Below are 27,408 nucleotides of genomic sequence, written 5' to 3'. Positions count from 1 at the left end.
TTGTGGGCAGAGTATGCCAGGTAGAGACTGAGGGATACTGGGAGAACCTGGAGGCCAGGTTTACTTTGGTATGTAAGATATACACCTTAGTCCCTTGTTTCAGTATCTGAAACCAAACAATATATTTACTGGATTTTAGACTTGTATGAAAGGAAAACAGTAGAAAAAGACCCGGTGGGTAAAAGCTTGATTGCCTGAGTTCATATCCTCAGAAACCATATAATACTAGATATAATGGCCACATATCTGTACTTACATGTGTCATCTTATATACTGTCACACACAAACATGTACACACATACACATATGTACATACATATAAAATAATAAATAATACTTTTATACGGATGGCATGTTGACATAATATCCATGATACATGGCACTAAATAAGATACATCATGGGGGCTGGAGAGATGGCTCAGCAGTTAAGAGCACTGACTGTTCTTCCAGAGGTCATGAGTTCAAATCCCAGGAACCACATGGTGGTTCACAACCATCTGTAATGGGATTCAATTCCCTCTAATGGTGTGTCTGAAGGCAGCTACAGTACTCATATACATAAAATAAATAAATCTTTTAAAAAATGATACATCTATACATTTTTCACTTTAAACCTCTGTCTGTTAGATAGTTTTAAATTGCACATATGGCTTGAATTCTATTTCCATTGGATAGCACTGTTCTAATGGCTGGAGTGTGCCACTTACAATAAACAGGTCTTTAAGCGATAGTGTCTGGGTTTGGTTCTACAGATGGGATGGATCCCCATGTGGGACAGTCTCTGGATGGCCTTTCCTTCAGTCTCTGCTCCACTGTTAGTCCCTGTATTTTATTTAGATAGGAACAATTCTGGGTTAAAATTTTTGAGATAGGTGAGTGACCCCATCTCTCAACAGGGGCTGTGCCTAACCTCTGGATATGGTCTCTACAAGTTCTATCTCCCCTATGCTGGGTATTTCATCTAAAATCATCCGAGTTGGCTCCTGGGAACCTCTTGCTTCCCTGACATCTGGGGCTTTCTAGTGGCTACCCCCAGTTCCCCATCCCCAATTGCTACACACCTCTGTTCAACTTCCTGACCCTCTGTACTTCTCTCCCCAATCTTCTTCCACACCTGCCCCTGCCCCCTTTTATCCTCCCCCTCCTCTATCCTCTTAGATCCTTCTCTCCCTCTACCTCCCATAATTATTTTGCTCCCCCTTTTAAGAAGGACTGAAGCATCCACACTTTGGTCTTCCTTCTTGAGCTTCATATGGGGCAAATATCCTCTTATCAGTGAGTGCATACCATGTGTGTTCTTTTGTGACTGGGTTACCTCACTCAGGATGATATTTTCTAGTTCCATCCATTTGCCTGAGAATTCCAGAGCCTTACCGATATAGATGAGGATGCTCACAGCCAACCATTGGACTGAGCAAGGGGACCCCAGTGGAGGAGTTAGGGGAAGGACTGAAGGAGCTGATGGGGTTAGCAGCTCCATAGGAAGAACAACAATATGAACTAGCCAGTAACACCCCCCACCCCCGAGCTCCCAAGGACTAAACCACTAACCAAAGAGTACACATGGAGGGACCCATGGCTCCAGCTGCACATGTAGCAGAGGATGCCCTTGACGGTCCGTCATCAATGGGAAGGGAAGCCCTTGGTTCTGTGGAGGCTTGATGCCCCAGCATAGAAGAATGCTAGGGTGGTAAGGTGGGAGTCAGTGGGTGAGTGGGGGAGCTCCTTCATAGAGGCAGGGGGAGGAGGGATGGGATAGGGGGCTTTCAGAGTAGAAACCAGGAAGGAGGACAACATTTGAAATGTAAACAAAGAAAATAGACAATTAAAAAAATTAGGTTTTGAAGAGACCCTAAAAAATAGACTGGTCCATGTGTGTGCCTGTGTGCGTGTGTGTTTATGCCTGTATCTGTATGTATGTGTGGAGGTATACGTGTGTAGTTGCAGGGCCAGAGATTACATGGGTTGTCCTCAGTTGCTCTCCACATTATATTTTGAGAGAGTCTTTTTTTTTTTCGGTTTTTTCGAGACAGGGTTTCTCTGTGTAGTCCTGGCTGTCCTGGAACTCACTCCGTAGACCAGGCTGGCCTTGAACTCAGAAATCTGCCTGCCTCTGCCTCCCAAGTGCTAGGATTAAAGGCATGTGCCACCATGCCCTGCTAAGAGTCTCTTACTGAACCTGAAAATCACCAGTTCAGCTAAATTGGCCGGCCAGCAAAATCCTCTTGTCTCCATCGTCCCCGCATTGAGATTACAGGTGTGTGGCACCATGCTCAGCTTTTACATGAGTGCTAGGAATCAAACTCAGGTCTTCATGTTAGCAAGACAAGCTCTTTACTAAGTGAGTCATTGCCCTAGCTCCAGACTGATCCTTTTCTTGTCCCAAAATACAGCTAAAGCTTAAAAAATGTAATCTTACCCTCAAATGGTGGGACTTGTCTTAACCTGGGGATAAGGTTAATAGGACCCTCCCTGCTGAGAACTTCTTCCTCTCAATGGATAAAATATGGCTTTTTAAGAAGGCCCAAATTATTAAGGTCACAATTACAAGAAAGTTCTCTTAAGGGATTTCAGCATCCTGGCAAATATCCACACATTAGACTATTAAGTGGAAATGATCTTTAAAGGTGGGGGCTATGGAGTTACTTCTTTTATTTCTCTCCACATCACCTGGTATATTGCTGCATTTAGAAGTTGTCACCCTTTAGCTGGCTGTGAATCTGCTTGGTAAAGGAATGAGTTGTCTCTCAGTTACTTCCTAAAATCCTATATCATTGGATGCTTTAAATCCTCTGCATTGCCTGAATGCTGGCCTATGTACCTTTTTGGTTTCTATATGCCCAAACACCAAAACAAAGCAAAGTACTGACCTTCTATTTGATATAAGCTTTTTTTCCAATAAGGAATTTAGCATTAGACAAATGGGTGCTTAGGAGAATAGTGAGATAAATAAATTCATTGATTCCATGGGCAATATACCTATTATCAATCTGTAAGAAATGGGTATTGCATTTGGACATGAACCAATAGAAAAATGTCTAACAATAACCTTGGGCAGAATTCCAGTTGGCCATAGAAAATACCCAAGGAAGCTTATTTGTACCAATACAGCACATTAAAAGCATCTTGCTTTTAAAATGTATGCTACTGAGTGGCTAAATAGATGGTGATACTACTAAAGGAAGTACAGTGATAGCTGGAAACTCAGTCGTCTTTTTGAGTACCAGTGGGTGAGTATCTACATACCAAATGACATAATGCACCTTCTCTGCAAGACAGCAGTCTCTTGGCGATGTTCCACTTTAAAGTAAAACCCCAAATGAACTCCTGCTAACGTAGCACATTGAACCAGCCCTTCTTTATTTCCAAGGCCTCCTATATTGACTGATGCCACATCCATCTTCATGGACGTATACTTTTGTAGGCTAGAATTACAGCTTCCTTATGACAATAGAATGTACCCCAAGAACTTGACCAAGGTGATTCACTAAATCCTCACTCAGGCAGACAGCTTTTTGAACAACTAGTCCTTGTTAGTAAGGGTTTTTAGAGACCCCATTGGTCCCAGAGGATTAGTCTAGGCATAGTCACGGGGTTGGGGCAATTTGTGAACAGTCCATGCCTGCAAAAAGTGTTCCTTCCCCAAGAGGTAGGTTTCCAAGGAGAGTGGTTACTTCATCTCACCCAAGACCCCTCAGCTTTTCTTTTTCAAATCTAAGCTTCTGAATCACCTTGCATCATATTTAAGCAGGAGACATTAAGTAACAGAAAACCAGTCAAGAGTACATATCATAATAATGAAAAGTTCTCAGAAACATATCCAATTGGATACCTTGGTAATATGGGCAAGAAGATTATACTCCCAAAACATAGACTTCCATAAAAGTGAAATGATTTTCCGCGATTATTTTTATAATTTCTTCAGCAGTACTAATTTTTTTCTATTTAGTCCTTTCCTTTTGTATTTTTCTGCAATGCAACTAAAGCAGCTGGAAAGACTACATGTTTTCCCTTTAGAAAATTTTCACCTGAAGTATATATTGAATATAATTCAACAGCATTATCAATTTGCACCTAAAATATGGATTGCTATAAAGCCTTGTTTATTCATAGGAAAAATATGGATTGCTATAAAGCCTTGTTTATTCATAGGAAAAATATGGATTGCTATAAAGCCTTGTTTATTCAAAGGAAATCCCAGTCTCCCTTTCAATGACTGGGAGAAAAGATCTGACATCAGAGGTGGATTCTGAGTATCGTATTGAAGTTTCATTCCGAAACTGACTTCTCTCAAATCTTTCACAAACAAAACAAAACAAAAAACAAAGTTACTTATGCAACTTAATATTCATACCCTGTTGCCTGTGGATGGCTGTTACATGAGTGGCCCACATATGACTAGCTTGGGTGAATAGGGAAACACAGACTTTATAACATTTGAATGATGGAATTCTTAGGAATGCTTCATGATCAACAGAAAAAAGAAACCAAAAACAAAACAAAACAAAACAAAAACAAACCAGAAAATGGTAAGTTCCCATTTTCCTGTCCCACTCCCTCTCTTCATCAAAAAACATCATTAAGTAATTACTGTGTGCCTTAGTTACTGAAGCAAAACCCCAGGCAAAGACCAGTTAGCTATGAGAAATCAATCAAAATGTAGGGCATAACCAACTCCATAGTGAAAGTTTGCTCCTAACAAAAAAGATGCTTCACAAAATCTAGTTTAAGCAGGTACTTAAATAGCCAATTTCAGCAGCCCACAGAAACCTTTTATCAAAGTATATCAAAGCAATTATTTCAACAATTCCATTTTGGAACACACCTCTCTTACCTCTGTGGTGCTTGTGTAGCCCCAGCCCCGCAAAAAGATAGGAAGAGACTGCATCTCACTTGAAGAACAAATTCTACAGGCACGAGATCATACTTTTCAGGTATACCCCTCTGAGTTTAGTGCCTACCTGTGGCCCTTCAAAGCGATCTTTAGGGAGTTAGTTTCTCTGAAGGAATTCTGTCAATCCCTTATTTCTGCACATGTGTGGAAGGAGAAGGTGAGGCACTGCTGGGTTTGGCTCTGGTCAGTTACTACCTGAGAGAAGCTCAAAGCAAAAGAATGAACTGAACTTAGTCCCTTCCGGGATTACCTGTGCACACCCCTCTCAGGCCAACTAGGCAAGGAGTGGAACAGCTAAATGGTGAGAGGGAAAGAAAATATATTAAACTGGGGCTGGATACTGCCTTTCTCTCTGCTGCCTAAACTCTTTATCCAAAGGGGTATGTTTTCAAGTTTGTATATTGCACTTATTTAAAATGTATATTCTGGGAGATTTTGTGATTCACTTTTAGCGGTCAGTTTTTTCCACTATTAAACCATGAGTTGTTTAGTGGCCCAGAGGAATTTTTAAATAACCAACTTATCAGAAAAATTTATATGACAGAAGTGCACAGAGGCCACATGACTTATGTCACACAGTCACTGGCTAATGGGCTAAGAAGTAGTTAATATTGAAATACCCTAAAAACATGCCTCAAAACATAGAAACTGCTCTAATATAACTCCCCGCTGGTTATCTGATTTCAGAAAGTTGATCCAAGCCTGCCTTCAAACCCTTATTAAGAAATAACAGTTCAATAGTGGATTAGCATTGAAATCTGTAAGTCCAGATTATGTGGGGGCTCATATAAAATTCTACACCAAAAAAAACCCCAAAACAAAAACAACAACAAACCTCTTTAAAAAAAAAAAAAGTCTCCCTACTGTCAAACTGCACAGCCAATCAAAACACTTTACGTTTTAACTTGGAAGAAATCCTTGAAGAAAGGATAACTCTAGTCTGTGTCTTGGATTTGGGGGTTCAAAGAGCAGTATCCCCAGGTTGTATAGGATTTCAAGCTTCAAGAAACCTACAATTTATTTGACTTTTTTATTTTTTTTTTAATTCCTTGAGGCCAGGTTTGCTGAAGTGGTTGAGAAGAAACTTCCCCATTTACCTAAAGAATAGAACAAGTGTGAAAGAAGCTGCTCAATAGAGACACAGTTACTGAGAGAGAAGAAAGCTCTAGCCCTGTTTCTGTACTTTCATTCTTAAAGGCATGCATCCCCATTCTAAATAAACGTAGCATCTCCAGGTTGCCATTGCCTGACTAGAAATCTTCAGTATCGTCCTAAAAAGGTTCACGCTTCCTTTTCAACGCACGTTCTTTCTACATGCAACCTCAAGGTATATATCAGAGGAATGAGGGTGTTTTGTTTTCATATAGTTTTCGTTTGCCATTAGGTATGAAAGAAAGAGAGAGAAAGAAAGAACGAAAGAAAGAAAGAAATCGTTCCTGAGCTAGAATTTAGAACTTCACCGGGGAAGCAGTCCAAGGTTTGTGAAGAAGAAAACCATTTTAAAACTGTGACAATGCACCTAAAAGGGAGGGGGGGGGGAGGTCATTCTTTCTTCTCCCAAAGCACAAAAAAGCACAACATATCCCCAGCAGCCCGTTTCCTACCCAGCCAATACAATAATGCTTTGTAAGCTGAGAACAGTGTCCGGTATAGGAGCTAAGTATAAACAGCTGAGAAGGATTAGGCTGCAGCTCCATTCTCATTTACATGAAAATCCTGTAAGCATTTTTTTTTTCCTCGCTGGCTGCGGGCACAGAAGGAACTCTTTTGTGCCATAGCCACGCATACATTTCCATCCTTTGTCTTTACTTACCAGTCGAGGCTGTGGGCATGTGTGCTCTATTTCCTCCATGGTTTCTGAGGGAGGCTCATTGGAAAGGGATTTTGGGATACCTGTTTCTGACTCAGCATCAGTGGTAAGTACTGGCATGGCCAGTGAATGCTCCCTCCAGCTCTACACCCTCTGGGAGTCTCCTCCCAGGCAAAGAATGTTTTCTTTGTCACGTATTTTTCTCTTCCCTACCCATCCCCCTTCTTCTTCCCTTCTTTTTTGTCTTCCCTGGGGGGAAGTAAAGAGGTTACCCCCACCCCCACCCCCAACGCACACACCACCCTTTTCTTTCTCGGAGAAGCCCAGAGGCAGGGCCTCAGTTTATCACTATAACAACCAGACAGCACGGGAGCGTCTGGTGCGGATACAGTATCCTCATTTGCATGGAGCACGCTGGTTGGTTACTGTCATCATAGTACCACTCCACCTGGGAGCGGCCGGGGCCCATTGGCTGGCCTGCCTTACCCACCGGGCCTGAACTTGCTGCTTTTGTTTTTTGCATTTAATTCACTTGTGAAGGTCTCTGTCAGTGCCTGGTAAGGACTCCCTGCACTTCTTAGATAAGATAAAGCTGTTTCCTGAGGTGCCCCAGACGCGTCGCAAAAGAGCATAAAGGACCATTCCCTGGCATGAGCATTTAATGCAGTTGTAGTCAGAACATTTGCTAAATAGGAATCGTTCTGAAGGCAGAGCCACTTTAAAGCCCCAAACCACTAGGTCAATTGCCCACTGGCTTCTGAGGGCTTGTCCGGCAACTCACTGTGGGCATCCGAGTGTTCATCTTCTGGACTGCATAAGACAGGAACACTGACAGATGCCTAAGGCCTGTTGTAACTCTGTCTATCCCTGGGGCTGCTCCAGGAGGAAGTTTAAAGGAGGTAGGTTGTCTTTGACAGCCTGCCTCCCAGGTCTAACTGCCCTCTCTTCCTCAGCCAGCCTTTCCCCATTAGTCTTACTGTCATCTGTTCCACAGTACACTTATCTAACATCCCTATATCCTATAGTATAGGGCCTAGACTCCTATCCAAGTGCTCATGGAAATCTGAGGGAAAAAAAACCACAGTGATGTGCCTTAGTGTTTACATTATCCTAAAACATCAGTGTAAGAGGAGTCTGAAGACACACATTCCAAGGAAAGAACTTGCAAAAGTGTTTGTTCTAGTGAAATGCCATGTCTAATATTAGTAAGAAATAAAATCACTAGTATTTGTTAAGCACAGGTGCAGTGCCAAGTACTTTACTTAGATCTTCCTTAATCTTCATAAGAACCCAAAGCAGATCCTATTATTATCCCCACGTTCTAAGTAAGGAAATTGCAACTTAGAGTAATTGCGTAGGGTCTCAAAGTTCATAAGCAATGGAGCTGGCATTTGAAGAAGAGGGAGGAGGAGCAGGGAGGGATACAGCAAGTGTAGCACAAAAGGAACTAAGGAAGAATCCATTCAAGCCGAATAAATCCTTATGCTTCCAAAGCTTTCATTTTGTGTTTCTAACTACGGTTTCTATCCAAGTGTGGCCACAGACCAGCAGTGGACAACAACAGAATCACCAGCCAGCAATGTCTTAGGAGTGAAAACTATAGGTCCCATGACAGATCCAAAAATCAAATTTTGCAGGTTTGAGGTGGGGCTTGCATTTGCATTTTTAGTGAGCTTCTTGGTAATTCTAATGCTGCAGGTATGGGGACCATAACTTGAGAAACAGTGGTTCACAGGATGGAATAAAAATACCAGTCTTAGCCGGGCGTGGTGGCACACGCCTTTGATCCCAGCACTCGGGAGGCAGAGGCAGGCGGATTTCTGAGTTCAAGGCCAGCCTGGTCTACAGAGTGAGTTCCAGGACAGCCAGGGCTACACAGAGAAACCCTGTCTTGAAAAAACAACAAACAAACAAACAACAACAAACACTAAAACAAACAGACAAACAAAACCCCACCAAAGTTGTCGATTTAAGTCAGGATGACGTAGCTCACTTGACACTATCACCTATGCTTAAGAGAACTCTAGGGACTAGAGAAATGGCTCAGTGGTTAAGAGCACACACCGCTCATGTTAGATACCTCACAACCACCTATAAGTGCAGCTCCAGGGAGCTCCAAAGTCTCTGGCCTCCAAAAGCACCTATAATCACACACATATACCTACACACACCCACCCCCACGGACACATGAATATACACATAATTAAAAAGCTCTTTGAATAAAAAAGAACTCCAGTGATGCAAATCTCCCAGCTACTACCCTGTCATCTTGAGAAGGGTCCTCTCCTTCCTATTCTGCCTGCCCTTCTAGAAACACAAAACACTCAGGCCACAGGTTTTGCTCTACTGAGATGATCAGCATGGAAGAAACAAGCCCTGCACTACATTTTAAAAAAATTTTTTAAAAATCATTTTATTGTAATGAATACACAAAGACATCATACAACTAGATTAAAATAGCCACTCCAAAAAATAAGTTTGGTCAGTCCCCAAATCTACATGGCAATGAACTTTTACTATCTGGTTAGAATGGTCCTTCTGAAGTCCTAGAGCTTCACTTGGGCTTTTACATTTTCATTGTTATTTAAAGGGCCCTTTTCACCTGCAGTGGACTGTGAGAGTGCCATTGTCAGTCTTGATATTTTTCATCTGGATCCACCCTCTGTCCCTCCCACATCCCCCCACACCCCATCCCCTCACACCCCCACCAAGAAGTGGTTCTCAGAGAGTTGTGCCCCAAGGATCGGCCCAACAATCCTGGCAACTCTTCAGACATTCTCACTCCTCCCTGACCTACTAAATGAGAATGGAGCCTAGGAATCTGGGATTTTAAGAGCCACTCCTGGTTTAGTAGGTATTGTCACACGCGATAAAGTTTGTGTGTGGACCATGAGCTAGAGTCACATATTTACACTGGAAAGCACCTAACTCCCAGGGCATACTGGGTCAGTGAGCTGATGGTATGGTTCTTAAATGGTCCTCTAATTCCCTCTCTGGAATAAGACGCTCACCATAAGGTAAGAGGTTTGCTTGCTAATTGAGTTCCTGAAGCCCCCTCCCCCCAGAGCCTGGACCACAGCCTTGCACCCCCAGCTTTCTGCATTTCTGTTTCAAAATGGGCAGATACCTTTCCCTCCCCTGTACTTCACTGTCCCAGCAAAGCAAAGGCTGCTTCTCCATAAAATGTGGATCTTCTTTGAGTCCCCCATGTCAGACATTGAGAACACAACTCATCCTGTGTTCTCTCCAGCTTTGGCTTCTAGTTGCCCTGAGAGTCAGCTAACCAGGGCCTTGGCTACTAATCCTATTCCATCCTAGTCTTGGCTTTTTCCATCCCTTTTCTCTTCAGCTGAGATGGCAGGTGTGTGCCACCATGAGCCACTATGGTACCCTTGTCATAGGGGAAAAAACCATTACTTTCTTCTAAAAGGCATGTGAGGCTGGGCTAGTTAGCACATGTACAACTAGAAAGGCATGTGGAGCTCGGTGCAAAGAAATCCGAAAGCTGAAGCAAGGAACAAGGCTATGTGTAATTATCACAGGCAGAGGAAATGCACTGGGGTGGTTGTTCAGAAACTGTCCCCCTGAGGCACATCTAGATATTATAACCTATTTCTCTCCTGTTGAATTTCATCTGAGTCACATCCCCAGTTTTCCCTCTGTGGCTCAAAGTTAAGGTCTAAATCTTGACAGTCTGAAGAGAAGCAGCCATGTTAAGTCACGAAACCCATGCACAAATCCTTTTCATCTATTTCAGAAAAGTCTTGCTAATAAAGAGAATTCCCGATGGGAAGCGTGGTACCCTTTTTGTAGTACTTTTCCCCGTTAGATGGTATCAGTGTAGCACAAAATCGAATATTGTGAAATTTCAAATGAATAAACAGTTAGGTGCTTAGGTGACTTAACCAATGTTGCATAGTAAATGATAAGAGTCCAATTTTTTTTAAATCAGAATTGAACACTTCTTTCCACTAAGCTATACTGCTTTGCTGTTCAATATAACTAGATTTACTTTGTTTAAAAACAATGATCAGGTGGTTCAGGCTCTTCCTTCATTGTATCCTTTACTCCTTTTCTACTGACGTCATGAAACATGAGGCGCTCTTTGACCTGTACAGTTCATTTCAAATCTGTATAACTATGGATCTGGACATCACAGGTTCTCACATTTACTTCTGACACAAAACTCAAACATTTTGCTTAAGAATGAGGTTGATACAAGGCCAGGATTCATAAAGGTATCTGGGGGAAAAACTGGAAAACAAAACAGAGCTTCAAACTTATTTTTTGAAAAGAAAAATCAAAAGATCCAGAAGATAGAATTAAAGTGATTTGTTTCATTCTTAAATGTATTTTCTACTTTTTAAAAAATCTTCTGTAGTAACCAAGAGTTAAGCCTTCACTCACTTGTTTAACCAAAATGTATTGATTCTGAGCCCTGTTTTGTGGCACTAAAGTGCAACTGCATAAACCCAACACATCAAACCTACAGTATAATGAAAATGTGGCTGACAAACTCTGGCCTAGTATCTTATATGTAAAATAAGCAGGCTGGCCAGCAGGCTCAGTAGGCAAAGGCACTGCTGAGCCTAAGAACCTGAGGTTGATCCATGGGTTCATGGTGTAAGGAAAGAAGCAACTCACAAGTTATCCTTTGACATCCACACTTATGCTATGGGCAAGGCAGTGACAGACAGACAGACAGACACACACCACATAAATAAGTGTAATTTGGAAAATGTATCTAAGAAAACCCAAATATTTGACACTCTAAGTTCTTAGTAGCAAAGGGAACAGACAGCAGAGCATTAATGGCTGTACCTGTGTTTGAGAGAGTCTTGAAAAGAAACACATTCTTTCTCAAAATACAACAAACATATCTAAATACTGATGATTAAACTCAGTAGAAATATGATGGGTTTTGTTTTACTATATAAACCAGATATAACAGGGATTTGGGGCAGAAATTAGAGTTACCATTAGCTGTAAAAAAAAAAAAATCATTCTTACTGACATTAGCAGCTGCGTAGTCAGTAAAGAATTATTGTTGCTATCACTTGGTGTTATTTATAAACACTTTTATATTCTAAGTGCTTTACAATCACTTATTGTCTAATTAATATCTAATCATCTGTTTACAAGTAATAATCACACATGTAGTGCAGTTTAATCAAAACTCCAAGTGCCGCAGACATCACACTCAGGATGCTGTGTAAATTTTGGTCCCTCCCTCATGGGATTTGAGTCTAACATGTGACTGAAACACAAAATACTATAGACAAAAATGGATAAAAATTCCTCACTTGGATTTGAACACTCTTTAAAAGTAAAACTGTTGCATATTAAATGAATTGAGTGAATGTCAGCCAATAAGTAAAACTCTAGGTAGTTTTCCACTCTTTAACAAGCTTAATTTCATGTGTCTATGAAATTTTTGTTTGCTTAACCTACAACATTGGATGGTAGTTTCCCTAAACATAAAAAGCCAGACAGCAACTTATTGCAACTGCTGGTCATAGTCACAGTCACAGTTTCAGTGATTTTAATAAAAATCAAATGTACCAAAAGGGAAGGATCTTTGAGGTATTCATTTAACTAGGTTCACGTCAAACACCTGCCCGTCTTCATTCTTCACCTTAAATGGGGTTACTGCTGTATCCTGTCCGTATCCATCACATGCTATTCTGTATGCAATCACAGAACCATGAAAGGATTGAAGTACACATATGATATGCGTAGTGATCTGGTTTTTTTCCATTCAATGAGTTTTCTTATAAGTACAATTGTTACGGTGGAGTACTGGCTTTTTTTTCAAGGCTTTTGACATATATATTTTTATACCATTACCAAATTATCTTCCAAAATGTTTGATTACATCTAGTTTCTTATATCCACTTAAACACCTGTTTTCCTTGGTTAGTATCTGCCATAATTAGTTCTTTCTTTAAAAATAAAAAGACAGGTCTCACTGTGTAGTTCAGGTATGAACTCACTAGCCTGCAGATATCATGACTCTACTTCCTGAAGTTTGGGGTTACAGGCGTGCCCCACCATACTCATGGTTTTGGTCCTTTTTGCTGTTTCAACAAAACTTAGTTTCCCAATCCTGCAGCATATACTGCAGGGTCCTGAGGGTTTTCCCAGGGGCCATCCAAGTGTGACACAGATGAATCGGACAAGCAATCAAGCAATCAAGACCAGATGCCAGTATAGATGCATTCGTTCCCAAGTAGATTGTTATTATGATCCTTGAATTTTATACTAACAGAATTTTTAAATGATCTTGTTTCCAGTGTGACTTTCTCATAAAATCTACACTCAAAATCTTTTAATGCCCACACAGAGAGTTGGTTGAATTTTTTTGTTAGTTTCCTATGAATGCCATAACAATTTGTCACAAAATTAATGGGTTGACAACTATACAAATCTATTATCTTAAAGTTCTGGACCAAAGTTAGAAACCTAAAGTGAGTCTCCCTTGAATAAAAATCAATATGGCCACATGACTGTACTTCTAGAAGCTCAAAGGGACAATCTGCTTCCTTCTGGTTCTGGACTTGTAGATGTTGCCCATCTTCCGTGGCCTGCTTTCTTCCATGGGTGAAACAGCAATCATATCACTCAAGCCTCTGCATCAATAATCTCCTCTTTGCCCTTGGTCCTGAGAAGGCTCAGTGCCCCACTGTAGGGGAATGCCAGGACAGGGAAGGGGGAGTGGGTGAGTTTGTGAGCAGGAGGAGGGGGGATACGATAGAGGGGTTTTGGAGGGGAAATCAGGAAAGGGGATAACATTTGAAATGTAAATTTAAAAATCTAATAAAAAATAAATAATCTCCTCTTCTAAATCTCTGGCGTCCTTTGTTCACTCAGACTCTGGTGATGTCCCTGGGTCATCTGAATAATCCAGAGACACTCTTTCCACCTTAAGACGGTAAATCACATCTGTAGGGTCCCTTTTACCATGTAGGGTAATATAGTCCCAGCTTCTGAGGAGTAGGACAGACACCTTTGCTCTGTTAGTCTTCCTGCCACATATTCCTTAAGAGGAGCCTGGCCTGATATTTCATGTTGAGATATTCAGAAGAATAGATTGCTTGTAGTTTCAATACTTAGTAATTATGAGACCCTGCTGTCAGGTACAGGCACGATGCCCAGTTGGCCGATAACAAGCAGTACTTGGAGACTCTAAATGATTCTCCCAGGATTTCGGAACTTGTGCAAAACTGGATTTCAAATCCAGGGCTGTGGCACTTCAAAGCCTTGGTTCACTGCACACTGCTTCAGTATCTCAGCGTATGCAATGTTCTGATCAGTTTACTCTCCTTGGATAGCTCTCTTTGAGAGCATTTCATTTAATTTGAATTTAATAGTACAAATTAGCCAGATAAAGCTTTTATTAAGCCCCATATATCTCCTAGTTTATTCAGTTAGAAGATGTCAGCATTGAGCATCATCAGGAAACATACACTGGAAAGGATACCCTGGCTGGGGATGCAGTGCAGACTCCATGGTTCAGCACTTGCTCAGTATGGACTAGCCTCTGAGCTTTATCCACAGCCAGAAAAGGAAAATGGCCTTCACATCTCCCACCAATCTTTTTTTTTTAATTGTTTAAAAGATTTATTTATTGGCCAGGCAGTGGTGGTGCACGCCTTTAATCCCAGCACTTGGGAGGCAGAGTCAGGCAGATTTCTGAGTTCGAGGCCAGCCTAGCCTATAGAGTGAGTTCCAGGATAGCCAGGGCTGCACAGAGAAACCCTGTCTTGAAAAACGATTTGGTTTAAAAAATCATTTCATTTGGTTGTTGGGAATTGAATTTTTATGACTTCTGCTCGTTCTGGTAAGCCCGTTCCCTTTGGTAAACTGCACTCATTTAGGCCCAAAGATTTATTTATTATTATACATAAGTACACTGTAGCTATCTTCAGATGCACCAGAAGAGGGCGTCCGATCTCATTATGGATGGTTGTAAGCCACCATGTGGTTGCTGGGATTTGAACTCAGCAGCTTTGGAAGAGCTATCTTGCTAGCCCCCCACCAATCTTTTAGATTGGTTGTATTGCCATCATCACAACGTGAGTTGCTCTGCAGTGTGATCTAAAATTAATTCATTGCTTGTGAGACTAGGCCGGGGCCTAGCAAACACATAAGTGGATGCTCACAGTCAGCTATTGGATGGATCACAGGGCCCCCAATGGAGGAGCTAGAGAAAGTATCCAAGGAGCTAAAGAGATCTGTAACCCTATAGGTGGAACAACATTATGAACTAACCAGTACCCCAGAGCTCTTGACTCTAGCTGCATATGTATCAAAAGATGGCCTAGTCGGCCATCACTGGAAAGAGAGGCCCATTAGACACGCAAACTTTATATGCCCCAGTACAGGGGAACGCCAGGGCCAAAAAGTGGGAATGGATGTGTAGGGGAGTGGGGGGAAGGGTATGGGGAACTTTTGGGATAGCATTGGAAATGTAATTGAGGAAAATACGTAATAAAAAATATTTTTTAAAAAAAGAATTCATTGGGGCCTCTTCTTTGTGAGTAGCATGTAAATCTCCAAAAGATAACTCACTCTGTAGACCAGGCTGACCTTGAACTCAGAAATCTGCTTGACTCTGCCTCCCAAGTGCTGGGATTAAAGGCATGCACCACCACTGCCTGGCCTATCCTCTGAGCCTTAAAGCCAACTATTAAATATTTCTCCCCCTAAGAATCCATGAGAAAATAACTATTATTGTATGTGTTCCCAAAAGCTTGCTATCTAAAAACTCTCAATAGGCAATTATTTTAAATACCCAGTCCGTTGAAGTCTTATGAGAGGCTATGTAAAATGCCTTACTAATCCTGAGTAGAGTAACTCTATGCAAGCCAATGGTCTTCTGCAGAAGCCCATCCTTACTATAAACAATTTTTTTCTTAAGCAAATTAGTGAACATGGGATAAGCATAGCATCAACGAAAAGAGATTCTTTATTCCTGCAAAATAACTTGAATAAGTTCTCTCTCATTAAACCATAGGAGCTCAAAAAGGAAGGAAATCTACCATTTGTTCCACACGCTTTAAGAATGAGTCTTTTGCAATATTGCATACGCCAGCAAGATTTTGCTGAAAGGACCCTGATATAGCTGTCTCCTGTGAGGCTATGCCAGTGCCTGGCAAATACAGAAAGGTTGTAGCTTTGAGTCATGATGACATGGAGGTTAGAATATTATTTAAAATAATGCTCACAGTCAGCTATTGGATGGAACACAGGGCCCCCAATGGAGGAGCTAGAGAAAGTACCCAAGAGCTGAAGCGGTCTGCAACCTATAGGTGGAACAACAATATGAACTAACCAGTACCCCCAGAGCTCATGCCTCTAGCTGTATATGTAGCAGACGATGGCCTAGTCAGCCATCATTGGGTAGAGAGGGCCCTTGGTCTACCAAACTTTATATGCCCCAGTACAGGGGAAAGCCAGGGCCAAGAAGTGGGAGTGTGTGGGTAGGGAAGCAGGGCGGGGGTAGTGTATAGGGGACTTTTGGGAAAGCATTGGAAATATAAATGAAGAAAATATCTAACAAAAAATATATAAAAAAGAATGAGTCTTTTGAAATTTTCATCATGTCAACACATTAAGGTGACTCATGAAAATCAGAGATTCTAATTCAGTAGGCCAATCAATTAGAATTTTGTCCAAGTTCACAGGGGTTCATCAACACTGTAATAGAGTAATTATGAGAATATAGTAAATACAAGACCTACCAGGTGAAACTGTGCCAATAACAATTCTCATGAATATATCAATCTTTTTTTTAGTAATAGAAATTGTTAAAAGAACTTAGGATCCAAATTGAAGAGTCCCCTGCCAACCAAGATGGAGAGTTCAAACATCACTAAGAATGAGGGTTATAATAGATTGAAGCCAACCAAATAAGTTTAAGTCCATAAGTCCATAGTACTAACCAAGAAAAAAAAGAAGAACACAGAATAGCTAGGGTTGTCTGTCACCACATTTGCTAGTTATGGATCTGCAGGCCTGTGAGCCCATCACTTAGGGAGACAGAAGGATTAGGAGTTCAAAGTTATCCTCAACTACATTGTGTGTTTGCAGCTACCTTGGGATAGATATATCAGACCCTGTCTGGAATGAAACAAAACAACCAAAACCTTTACTTGTCTGTATTGGAGGGTGCTAACTATTTTGAAAATTGGGAGCTAGAAAAAGGATCAAGTATTAATCTTATGTTTTCTGGTACAAACCTTTTCCTTCCAAACTGTTAGCTTGAGTCATCAATTAGTCTCTTCTTAAAATGGCTACTGAAGAAGGCAATGCATCTGCTCTGCCTCTTCCCCCTATCTGCTTCCTGACCCCTAATGAATGATTAAATCTAGGCACTGAGCATGCGCGACAGAGAGGCATTCACAGCTACTCTGTGCTTCTGAGTCATCCATAAAGTAGTCTTCCGAGGAAATAGAACCTGACTCTGACCACACCTCTTGATCTCATAGCAATTTACAGGAAACACAGAGGAGATAAACAAATATGTTAACCCCACAGGGACGCAATCAGCAAAGTCCAGGTTGTAGAAAATTCCACAGCAGAAGCTTTGCTTCTTAGGGCCAAAGAATTGTAAGAAATCTATTGACTACATACAGCCTATAAGATAGCAGTCAGTGTAGAGTACAGTCTTAGTATTTCAGATTCAAAACACTGAAAAATGATAACATTTATGTGGCAACTAGAATTGGACTGATTTTGGGGTGGTATGAAGATATTGTTAATTTTTTAGATATAGCAATGGCATTATATTTTTATGTTTTCAAAACTTTATTTTAGAAATATATATTGTGTTTGCCCCTGTATAATGTTTGGATATGAAAAGTGGATTACATTCTAGATCAGTGGTTTACAGTTGGGTGAAGTTTTGCCCCTAGAAAGTTTTAGTGATATCTATAGACATTTTTGTCAACTTGGAGGATAGTGCTACAGGTATCTAGTGGGTAAAGCTATGGATGCTACTGGACACCCTAGAATGTCCTACGCCATGAAGACCTTGGATTACCCAGAGGCTCGAGGTACCGGAGAAGGCCTTGTAATCTTTCTAGCTATCTCCCTCTGGGCTCCTTATCTCTCTTTAAACCATCTGCTGTCACAAGATGCTTTCTAATCACCTCCTCCCTTCTTTTGGGTACTAGGCCTTCTGTTTTGTCTCAGTTTGGAGCTGCAAAACTTTCAATCTTCAATGGGTTTCTCTGTGATGGGAGTCAAGTCATTTGGTCCATTTTGTTTCAGCATTATCTTTTTTTCCAATGGGGTACAGGGCTACGGAAGTTAGGGACACAGGCCATTGTTTCTTTTGATGACTATGTAAGTGATAAACAATTTGAATCTAAAAGTGACTCATTGTACTGTTACCAGTCAAATTGGGCAAGACCTTTTCTGATCTGCACATGCATGACAATGACCCCACCCATGAGGTTACGAATATCTGGAATGAGCAGGATGGGCTATGAGTTGATCACCTTGAAGCAAGTTGAGGAACACAAACATTATAAATGGGTATATACAGCTTTATCTAAATGCATATACATTTGATACTTTTCTTGAACAAAAATATTTTAAAAAAAGATAAATAATTGGGCAGGAGAAATGGTGAAGCAGTTATAAGCACTGTCTGCTCTTCCAGAGGACCCTGTTTGATTCCCAGCACCCACATGGCAATGTAAAATTGCTTGTAACATCAGTTCCAGGAGATCCAATGTACCCTTCTGTCCTTTGCAAGCACCAGGCTTGATATATAGTAGTTTCTGATATTGAGTAGTGTTCTGATTTTGCCTTTGAGTCTCAAATACCAAACTCCAAGCTCACATTGATTTTTAATTAATAGACTGTGAAGGCAGGGCTTCTCTTCATTAACTACTAGAAACGATGTTCCTTCTTCTGATAGCTCTGTAGACTTTTTTTTTTTCTGCCAATTGAAAGAATTGGGATGAACATATTCATCACCACAAGGGTTGTATTTCTTTTGTTTACATAACCCATCTCAGCCAGGTACAGTGGTACATACTTATAATCCTAGCACTCAAGAGGCTGAATCAAGAGGCTTGCTATTTTTTTAAGGCCAGCCTGGGGTATAGAACAAGAAATTGTCTTTGAAAAAAATATAATTTTTTATTATTTTATATAATTTCCATTTAGATGCTGGCTGCCTATCAGATAGCTATTAAATAGAAACTATTATGTATTATTTACCCTCCATATCTGTTATAAAGCCAGGAAACATGGAGTTGAGATTTATAATAATATGTGCTCAGAAAGAAAGAGGTTAAATATGTATTTAGTTAACTCACTAACAGTGTAGCTTTGAACATGAACCGTGTCTTTAAATATGTGTCTCTGTATCTGCTAAGTACCTATCACAAAGTATATATAGGTCCTAGGTATGCATTAACTCAGACAAGTCTCAACCTGAAGATCTTCCTGCCTCAGCCTCCCAAAAACTGAGTTTTAGTTTTTTTTTTAAGCATTCTGTGAAACTAAGCAATGATGTTGGCTATTTCTTTCAGGAGTCCCAAGAGCTCTCTGAAGGTTTCCAGCTAGTAGATAAGCTATTGTAGATCACTAGGTACTTTTGCTTTAACTGAGCTAAAAAAAAAAAGATGTCGCAATTTTTTTTAAATGCAAGCCCCTTGTTTTCTCATGTCTTTTTTTTTCTTGATTTTAATAAATCTGTATTTTTAAAGATTTATTTATTATTATATCTAAGTACACTGTAGCTGTCTTCAGATGCACCAGAAGAGGGCGTCAGATCTCATTACGGATGGTTGTGAGCCACCATGTGGTTGCTGGGATTTGAACTCAGGACCTTTGGAAGAGCAGTTGGTGCTCTTAACCACTGAGCTATCTCTCCAGCCCAAGAGAGTTATTTTAAACTAAATTGGTAAGATATAGTTTTATGACCCTGAAAATTGCCATTGAATGGCTTGATAAGGCCAAGACCACAGTAAAAGCCAGGGAACAAAATTCGAAAGTCTTATCTAGTGATTCTGTACTCAGAATATTTTGGAAGTATCTTAAGCTGTCATTCCAGTTAGAATTAAAGAAAACCAGAAACTGTAGACAATGTAGGTGTGCTTGCCTAATGAAAATAAGACAAGGCAGAACACTGAGCACTGCCCTAATCAATAAATGATTAATGTATATACTTATGGTTTTCCAAATGAGGCTCCATTATAACCATTTTAATTTTCAATGAACTGAAATATTATATGTCCTTATACAGGGTAAGACATCTACTGTAATGCCTAGTGATTGCAACTCTCTCCAACTTTGTACAGTGGAAAAAACACTACAAAATGTAGGTGGACATCATGAATGATTTGTGTGATAATTTTAAGAAAATCCTTCAAGCTTGGTATGATGGTGCATGCACCCTAGAATTTGGGATGTTGAGATTGGAGGACTGACAGTTTGAGGCCAGCCTGAGCCACCTAAGAAGAAACTGTCAAAACCAAACCAAACCAAACCAAAAAATACCTTCAGTTGCCACTCTAGACCAAGCGCGCGCGCACAAATCTTATTATCTTATTCCTTTCTTTTTTTTTTTGTTTTTGTTTTTGTTTTTTGTTTTTTGTTTTTTGTTTTTTCGAGACAGGGTTTCTCTGTATAGCCTTGGCTGTCCTGGACCTCACTTTGTAGACCAGGCTGGCCTCGAACTCAGAAATCTGCCTGCCTCCCGAGTGCTGGGATCAAAGGCGTGCACCACCACGCCCGGCTTATTATTTTATTCCTATCTCTCGGAGGCTGGTCTAGCTTCCACCCTCTGGGAAAGGTGAGCAGGAGTTGTAAAAGCATAAGTCTTCCCTCTGTAGTAGCCATAAACTTTCAGTCATTATTCTCCTATGGTAAGTTGTAGACTCACACAGGATTTGAGGAGAGCCTTGTAAACAACAATCCCAGTGTCTTTGTTATTGGTGCTAATGTTAATGTCAATCAAGTTAGTAGTTACAGTCTAGTTGAAGTTGGTCTACTTGACATTAAACCATTTCTCAAAGGCTGGGTTGTAACAAATTCTTTTTCATGAATGATCTAGAGATGGCTCTAGATGGAGAAACTTCAGAGTCTTTGTGGGCAAGAAAAAAAAAACAGGATAAACAGCAATTTAGAGGTATTTTGTTTATTCAACAAAAGTTGCAGCTGGGCAGTGATGACACATGCCTTTAATTCCAGGGCTCAGAAAGCAGAGTCAGATGAATCTCTGTGAGTTCAAGGCTAGCCTGGTCTACAGAATGACATGAGTTCCATGACAGCCAGGGCTGTTAAATAGAGAAACCCTGTCTTGAAAACAAAACAAAAATAACTAACTAAATAATAATTTTAAAAATTGCTTTGGTGGCCCATGCACTCGGGAGGCAGAAGCAGGCTGATTTCTGAGTTGGAGGCCAGCCTGGTCTACAGAGTGAGTTCCAGAACAGCCAGGGCTACACAGAGAAACCCTGTCTCGAAAAACCAAAAAGAAAAAAGAAAAAAAGAAAAGAAAATGGTAAGTATTACTAGGAGCCATGATTCCAGATGAAAGTCTCCACTTTCAAGAATATGTAGAACAAACACTTGACACTTAGAGATTGATTTGGAGTTTGGAGATACATAGCTCAGTGGTAGAGAGAATGGTTCAAGGCCCCAAGTTCAATCTCTATAATCCTTCTCCAAAAAAACTAAGATTGATTTTTTTCCAGTAAATATGGTTTTTAAAAAAACTCTAATAGGGTAGAGGGGATAGGGGGGCTTTGGAGAAGAAACTGGGAAGGGAGATAACATTTGAAATGTAAATAAATAAAATAACCAGTAAAAGAGAAAAAAAAAAAAACTCTAATCATACTGTTTTTTATTTCAACAGAAATTATTTAAATTCTTCCATATTTTTCTTTTCATTTATTTGTGCGTGTGTTGTATGTGTGTTGTGTGTGTGTGTATGTATGTATGTATGTATGTATGTATGTATGTATGTTATACAGAGGCCAGAGAAAGATATTAGGTATCTTCTTCTATTGCTCTCTACCTTATTTTTTCCCTCACTGAACCTGAAGTTCACTATTTTGCCAGGCTAATTGGTTAGTAAGCTCCTGGGATTAGAGATTAGGTCCCATTGCTTTCGTAGCAATTTTTTTTTTATTCCACTGAGGTATTTTTCTAGCCTCTTATGCTTTTTTATTCATGACTTAAATAAATGTTACTAAAAAAAAACAGATTTGAAATTGATATAGTTTTCTTTGTCCCAGACCATGCTTGGCAATTTTTGGAGTTCCTTCCTTCCTTGTATGTGTCTATGCATGTAGAACACGTGAGTCTGTCTTTTTGTGTGTGTGCACACATGTGAGAGAGAATTTGTCATTTGTAGAAAAACAAAGAAAATCATTTCTGCTGTAGTTTTGAGACAAGCTCTTGCGGTTGCTGCACAGTCTGGTCTTAAACTCCTGTCTGTCCTCCAACTCATGGCAATACTCCTGCCTTAACCTCTCAAGTATGGGGATAATAGGCATGCTACATCATGCTTGGCTCAAAGAGAACTTTAAGCTGTTCTGATACCCAAGGCAAGATTGAACTAAAAAAAAAATGTAGTTTCACACTTATAAGGCCTTGTTATTAAAATGAAACAAAATTAATTTTATGCCAATTTGCTGTTTTCTTTATCTTTTGATGTTTTAGAGCTAGCTCTATGCCCTTCAGAATAGAAAAACAAAATGAAAGAAATAATAAGTCTCTTATCCCCCCAACCCCCCATAGTTCTCAATGTTAGGAAACACTGAAAACCCCTATTTGGTCGTAAGGCTAGAACTCCTGCTCCAAGTCTTTTTGCCTGATCACTGGGTCATTTCAGTGAACAGGGAGTCTTTACAGAATTTGAACCCACTAAGGCTTGCCTTGGGGAATCACAGTGGGTGAGGTATAGTGAAAAGTTACTATACTCTATAGAGAGTCAACTTCTGCTCCACCTGTCAATAGTCAGAGGAAGAAGAAGTAACATCCAGGCACTCTATGGCAGTGATCCTCTTTCTGCTAATTGAGATAAAAGGCTGTGTGACCTTTAGAACAGTCTACCATAGTGTCCAAAGGACACAAGGCTGGCTGTGTTGTGTTAGCAGATGGGTGTGCAAATACATACTGCTTCTGTAATGTACAGGGATTACAGAAAGATGGGAGGAAAGAAGGCCTAATGATATGTTAGAATAAAAAGTTAATACCTAAGGCTAGAGAGATGGCTCGGTGGTTAAGAACACTGACTGTTCTTCCAGAGGGCCCGAGTTCAATTCCCAACAACCACATGGTGGCTCACAACCATTTGTAATTGGATGGACACCCTCTTCTGATGTGTCTGAGGACAGTGATGGTGTACTCACATAAAATTTAAAAAAATCTCTAAGAGAAAAAAGTTATTAACTCCTTTACTTTTATACACGTTCATTTGTTTTTTGAGACAAGGTCTCACTATGTATCCCTGGCTGGACTTAGAATTCCTTATGTAGACCAGCCTAGCCTTGAACTCACAGTGCTGGGATTTAGGTGTGTACCACTACAACTGAATTTTTCCTTAGGTGGCTTTTAAAATTTTTTCATTCATCTAAAAGTTCTAAATCTGGCAGATTCTAAAAAGTTCAATGGCAGCCAGGCGTGGTGGCGCACATCTTTAATCCCAGCACTTGGGAGGCAGAGGCAGGAGAATTTCTGAGTTCGAGGCTAGCCTGGTCTACAGAGTGAGTTCCAGGACAGCCTGGGCTATACAGAGAAACCCTGTCTCGAAAATAACAACAACAACAAAAAAGTTCAATGGCTTTCAGATAAAACATAAATATTTGGTACACATTAAATTGCTTCTACTAATTTCCCTTGTCTCATTGTATGGACTGTGAGCTATACAGTTTCTTTAGGGAAAAAGAAGAAACAACAGATAATATTCTTTGAGTTTACTGAGAGGTGGAGGTGGAGGAGTTAGTTTCATAGGAGAGTAGGGGTGCATGGGGGGACATGCTCACAGTACATTATTTACATGAATATGTCCTTATGGAATCTAGTATAATGAATATATGCCAAGAAATATATGCCCTCTGTTTGATTCCCTAGCATAGAAAATGTGTGTCACGCACACACGCACACACACACACACACACACACACACACACACACACACACAAATAGCTAAGAACTAAGTGCTGCTTTCTGAACAAAACATCTTGAAGTTCTTTATTCTCTGCTATCTAGTTCTTTCTTCTAAAGGAGTCAGCCAATTTACTTTTCATATCACATCCTCCCTCTCGCTCCCCAAATGCCCAGAAGTTAGTTCTTTCTCATAACATAGGAAGGCCTTATCCTGCTACAAAGACTGGTACCAAAAAAGAAGCAAACACGGGGTAGTTTTCTATTTGATTCATAGATTCTGTTTGGAAAAATGAGAGGTCACCTGAGAAAGTGGGATCTTGAAAGTGTCCCTCAATTGACAGGCTGTTATCTAACCCCTGTGTTGTGAAATGCTATGTGCTAGAGCCATAGGAACACCCTTCTAGGGTTTTGTGGGATACAAAGGATGAAGTAAGGGTTTTGGAAGTGGTTCTTGAACTGGTCAAAATATCAGTGCAGGGGCTGGCGAGATGGCTCAGTGGTTAAGAGCGCCGACTGCTCTTCTGAAGGTCCCGAGTTCAAATCCCAGCAACCAAATTGTGGCTCACAACCATCCGTAATGAAATCTGATGCCCTCTTCTGGAGTATCTGAAGACAGCTGCAGTGAACTTACATATAATAAATAAATAAATCTTTAAAAAATATCAGTGCAGAAGTATTTTTTGCTACCAACTTACTCTATGTTCCAAGTGAAGAGAACAAAATCAGTAGCATAAAATGATCTACATAGAATTTAGAAACAGCTAGAGGGTGGCTAGGAATAAGTAGGCTAACCACATTATTCTCTACAAGGGCACCTTAGGGGATCCCTATTTTAATGAATAAATAAAAATGATGTGTAATTATCATATCAATTGCTTGCAACTAAGTGAGTGCTTCTGGAGTTATTTGATGGTGCTTAAAAATCTTTGGTCTCTGAAGTGCATTTAACAGTCTCCTTGACTCTTATCTATATTATTAATTTGCAGATCAAAGTTAACTTGGCACTATGCAAATGAGGAGACTTCAAATGAATGAGATTTTAATGTAAATTTTAAAATCCATATTACTTGTAACAGAACTGAAACCTATTTTCAGAACATGGCTCAACATACCTAAAAGAAATATAGTGTTTAAAGCCTTACTATTCAATAGAACATTCTATGATTGTGGCATGTTCTATAATTGCATTGTTCAAATAAAGGTAGTCTCATGAGCTATATGTAAGCTACTGAGCACTTGAGGTATGGATGGTGCAGCTGAGAAATTGAATTTTAGTTTATATTTAATTGTAATTATTTTAAATTTAAATAGCTAGAATTGGAGAGATGGCTTAGGGGTTAAGAGCCAGCACCTATTACTCTTGCAGAAGGCCTCTGTTCGGTTCCCAGCACCTATATGGTGGCTCACAACCATCTTCCAGGGGAACTGATGCCTGTTCTGGCCTATGTGGGGTTCTGCATGCATATATGTACATGCGTACCTACATACATACATTCAAGTATATACATATGCACATAAAATTCAATAAATTTTAAATAATTTTGTGTAGCTAGTAGCTGACTTCCTTGTTTGATAGGATAGTTTTTTGTTTGGTTGGTTTTTGTTTTTTTTCTGAGACAGGTTTTCTCTGTGTAACCCGGCTGTCCTGGAACTCACTTTGTAGACTAGACTGGCTTTGAACTCAGAGATTTGCCTGTCCCTGCTTCCTAGTGCTGAGGTTGAGGAGTGCGCCACTTCCACCTGGCCTTTTAAAAACTGGATCCTAGGATCCAGTTCTTCCTTTACTATCTTGGACAATTTACACAACTTCTAGGAGCTTCAGTTTTCACACTTAAAAGTGAGGATTATAAATATACCTCTGAAGTGGGTAAGATCCTCTGTGGTGAGACATACATGTAGTACCAGCTCTTGGGAGGCAGGTATCAGGCAGGGGATTGTGGGTTTGAGGCCACCTAGGTTACATAGTGAAATTCAGCCCAACTTGAGCTATTAGTAAGACTTATCCCTGCTGGGCAGTGGCAGCACACACCTTTAATCCCAGAACTTGGGAGGCAGAGGCAGGCGGATTTCTGAGTTCGAGGCCAGCCTGGTGTACAGAGTGAGGTCCAGGACAGCCAGAGCTACACAGAGAAACCCTGTCTCAAAAATAAATAAATAAATAAATAAATAAATAAATAAATAAATAAATAAAATAAACAAATAAAAAAATTTTAAAAAGGATCATAATCTTATGACATTTCCACTAGAAAAAAAGCTAGCACTTTAGATGATAGTGAAGATTTTGTTAAACTATTTTCCCACTATCCCCAGGTTTTCTAGGTATTCTTTTTTTTGCCTTGAACTACCTATATTTCCTCATATGGATTTGACTCTTTAAAAAAATTTTAATTTTTAAAATTAATTAATGAATTATATCCCGAATGCCGCCCCCTCCTGAGGAGTTCCTCCTCTGCCCTTCTCTGAGATAGCAGCCGTGCCATATCCCCCACTCTGGGGGCATCACGTCTCTATAGGATTAGGTGGTGCATCCTCTCCCACTGAGGTCAGACAAGACAGCTCTCTGCTACATATGTGCATGCGCTGGAGCGGGGAGCTCAGAGCTGCTCTTTGGTTGGTGATTCCGTCGCTGGGAGCCCCAGGTTCAGGTAATCTGTATTTTTGGCTTGAATTTTGGGCTTGGACCCAGAGCTTTACTTACCTATGTTAAGTATACACTCCACACTCAGCTACAAGCCCAGGTCCCAACTTGATTTTTTTAATGATTTTTTTTTTTTTTTTTTGCTGTTAACTCAGGGTGACCTTGAATCTGTAATCCTCCTGCCTCAGTCGCCTAAATGCCGGGATTAACAGCATGAGTGAGCCACCTCCATTACAATCTCACTGAGCATTTCTAGAAAACAAGTTTGTTCCTGTTGTCTAAAATCCACCCAAGGACCTTACAAAACATTCTGAGGAAAGAGAACCATTAAACACATTGCTTCTCCTTTTTAAAATTTACCTCAGGATGGAAAGGCTATTACTTTCATTTTCAGTGTGACTGTGACACACTCTCGCACAGAGGAATTTACTTTTCCACCAATTTTGATATCTAAAGGAGCAGAAAGGAAGAGGAAAGCATTGGCATTACCTTGCGTGAGAATTCGTCCTTGTCCATGCTGCATTTCTGGTGTACCACAAGGTTTGGCCCCAACTTTCTTTCGTCTCTAAGGTCTTCTCCCTTACAAGTTCTTTTGAGTCACAGGGAGAAGTTTAGTGGCTCTAGATGTATGGGAGAGACAATTGGTTTAAAAAGTTCAAGGCAGCTTGATATGCCCAGTGCTGACAGATAAGATCCAAAGGACTAGGAGTGTCTGGTTTATTGGATAAGCAGAGATTCAAGCTGTCCAGTCCTTTGCTTTATTTGATTTTCTACAAGTGTCCTCTTGTCCCCTCTGGGCTGTTGTTCATTGACAGTTGCTGTGCTCTGTCCGCTCTGATGGCTGTTGTGTGAGGACAGGCAGGTTGTGGTGAAAGCTGAAGTTGTGAAAAAGGCCATTGTTTGATCTACCCTGTCCCTCCCTGGAGCTAT

At 40.4% G+C, this 27,408-nt stretch overlaps 1 protein-coding gene across 2 annotated transcripts in view; it reads right to left on the bottom strand.

The window, feature by feature from the left end:
* The window catches only part of Pcyt1b (phosphate cytidylyltransferase 1, choline, beta isoform), a 95,089-nt gene extending 67,768 nt beyond the window's left edge, over nucleotides 1-27,321 (bottom strand). The window contains exon 1 of one of the 2 annotated variants that reach the window (NM_177546.2): nucleotides 26,968-27,321. In NM_177546.2, coding sequence (NP_808214.1) covers nucleotides 26,968-26,994 — 27 coding nt within the window. In that variant the 5' untranslated portion in view covers nucleotides 26,995-27,321. Of the gene's footprint in view, nucleotides 1-6,707; nucleotides 7,073-26,967 lie in introns of those variants that run through there. The other variant, NM_211138.1, reaches the window with a different exon arrangement.
* Nucleotides 27,322-27,408: the final 87 nt, after the last annotated feature.

Source organism: Mus musculus, chromosome X (assembly GCF_000001635.26).
Source record: "Mus musculus strain C57BL/6J chromosome X, GRCm38.p6 C57BL/6J".
NCBI classification, from domain to species: Eukaryota; Metazoa; Chordata; class Mammalia; order Rodentia; family Muridae; genus Mus; species Mus musculus.
Note: the sequence above shows the minus strand (reverse complement) of the source record. Positions and strands in the feature narration are given on the sequence as shown.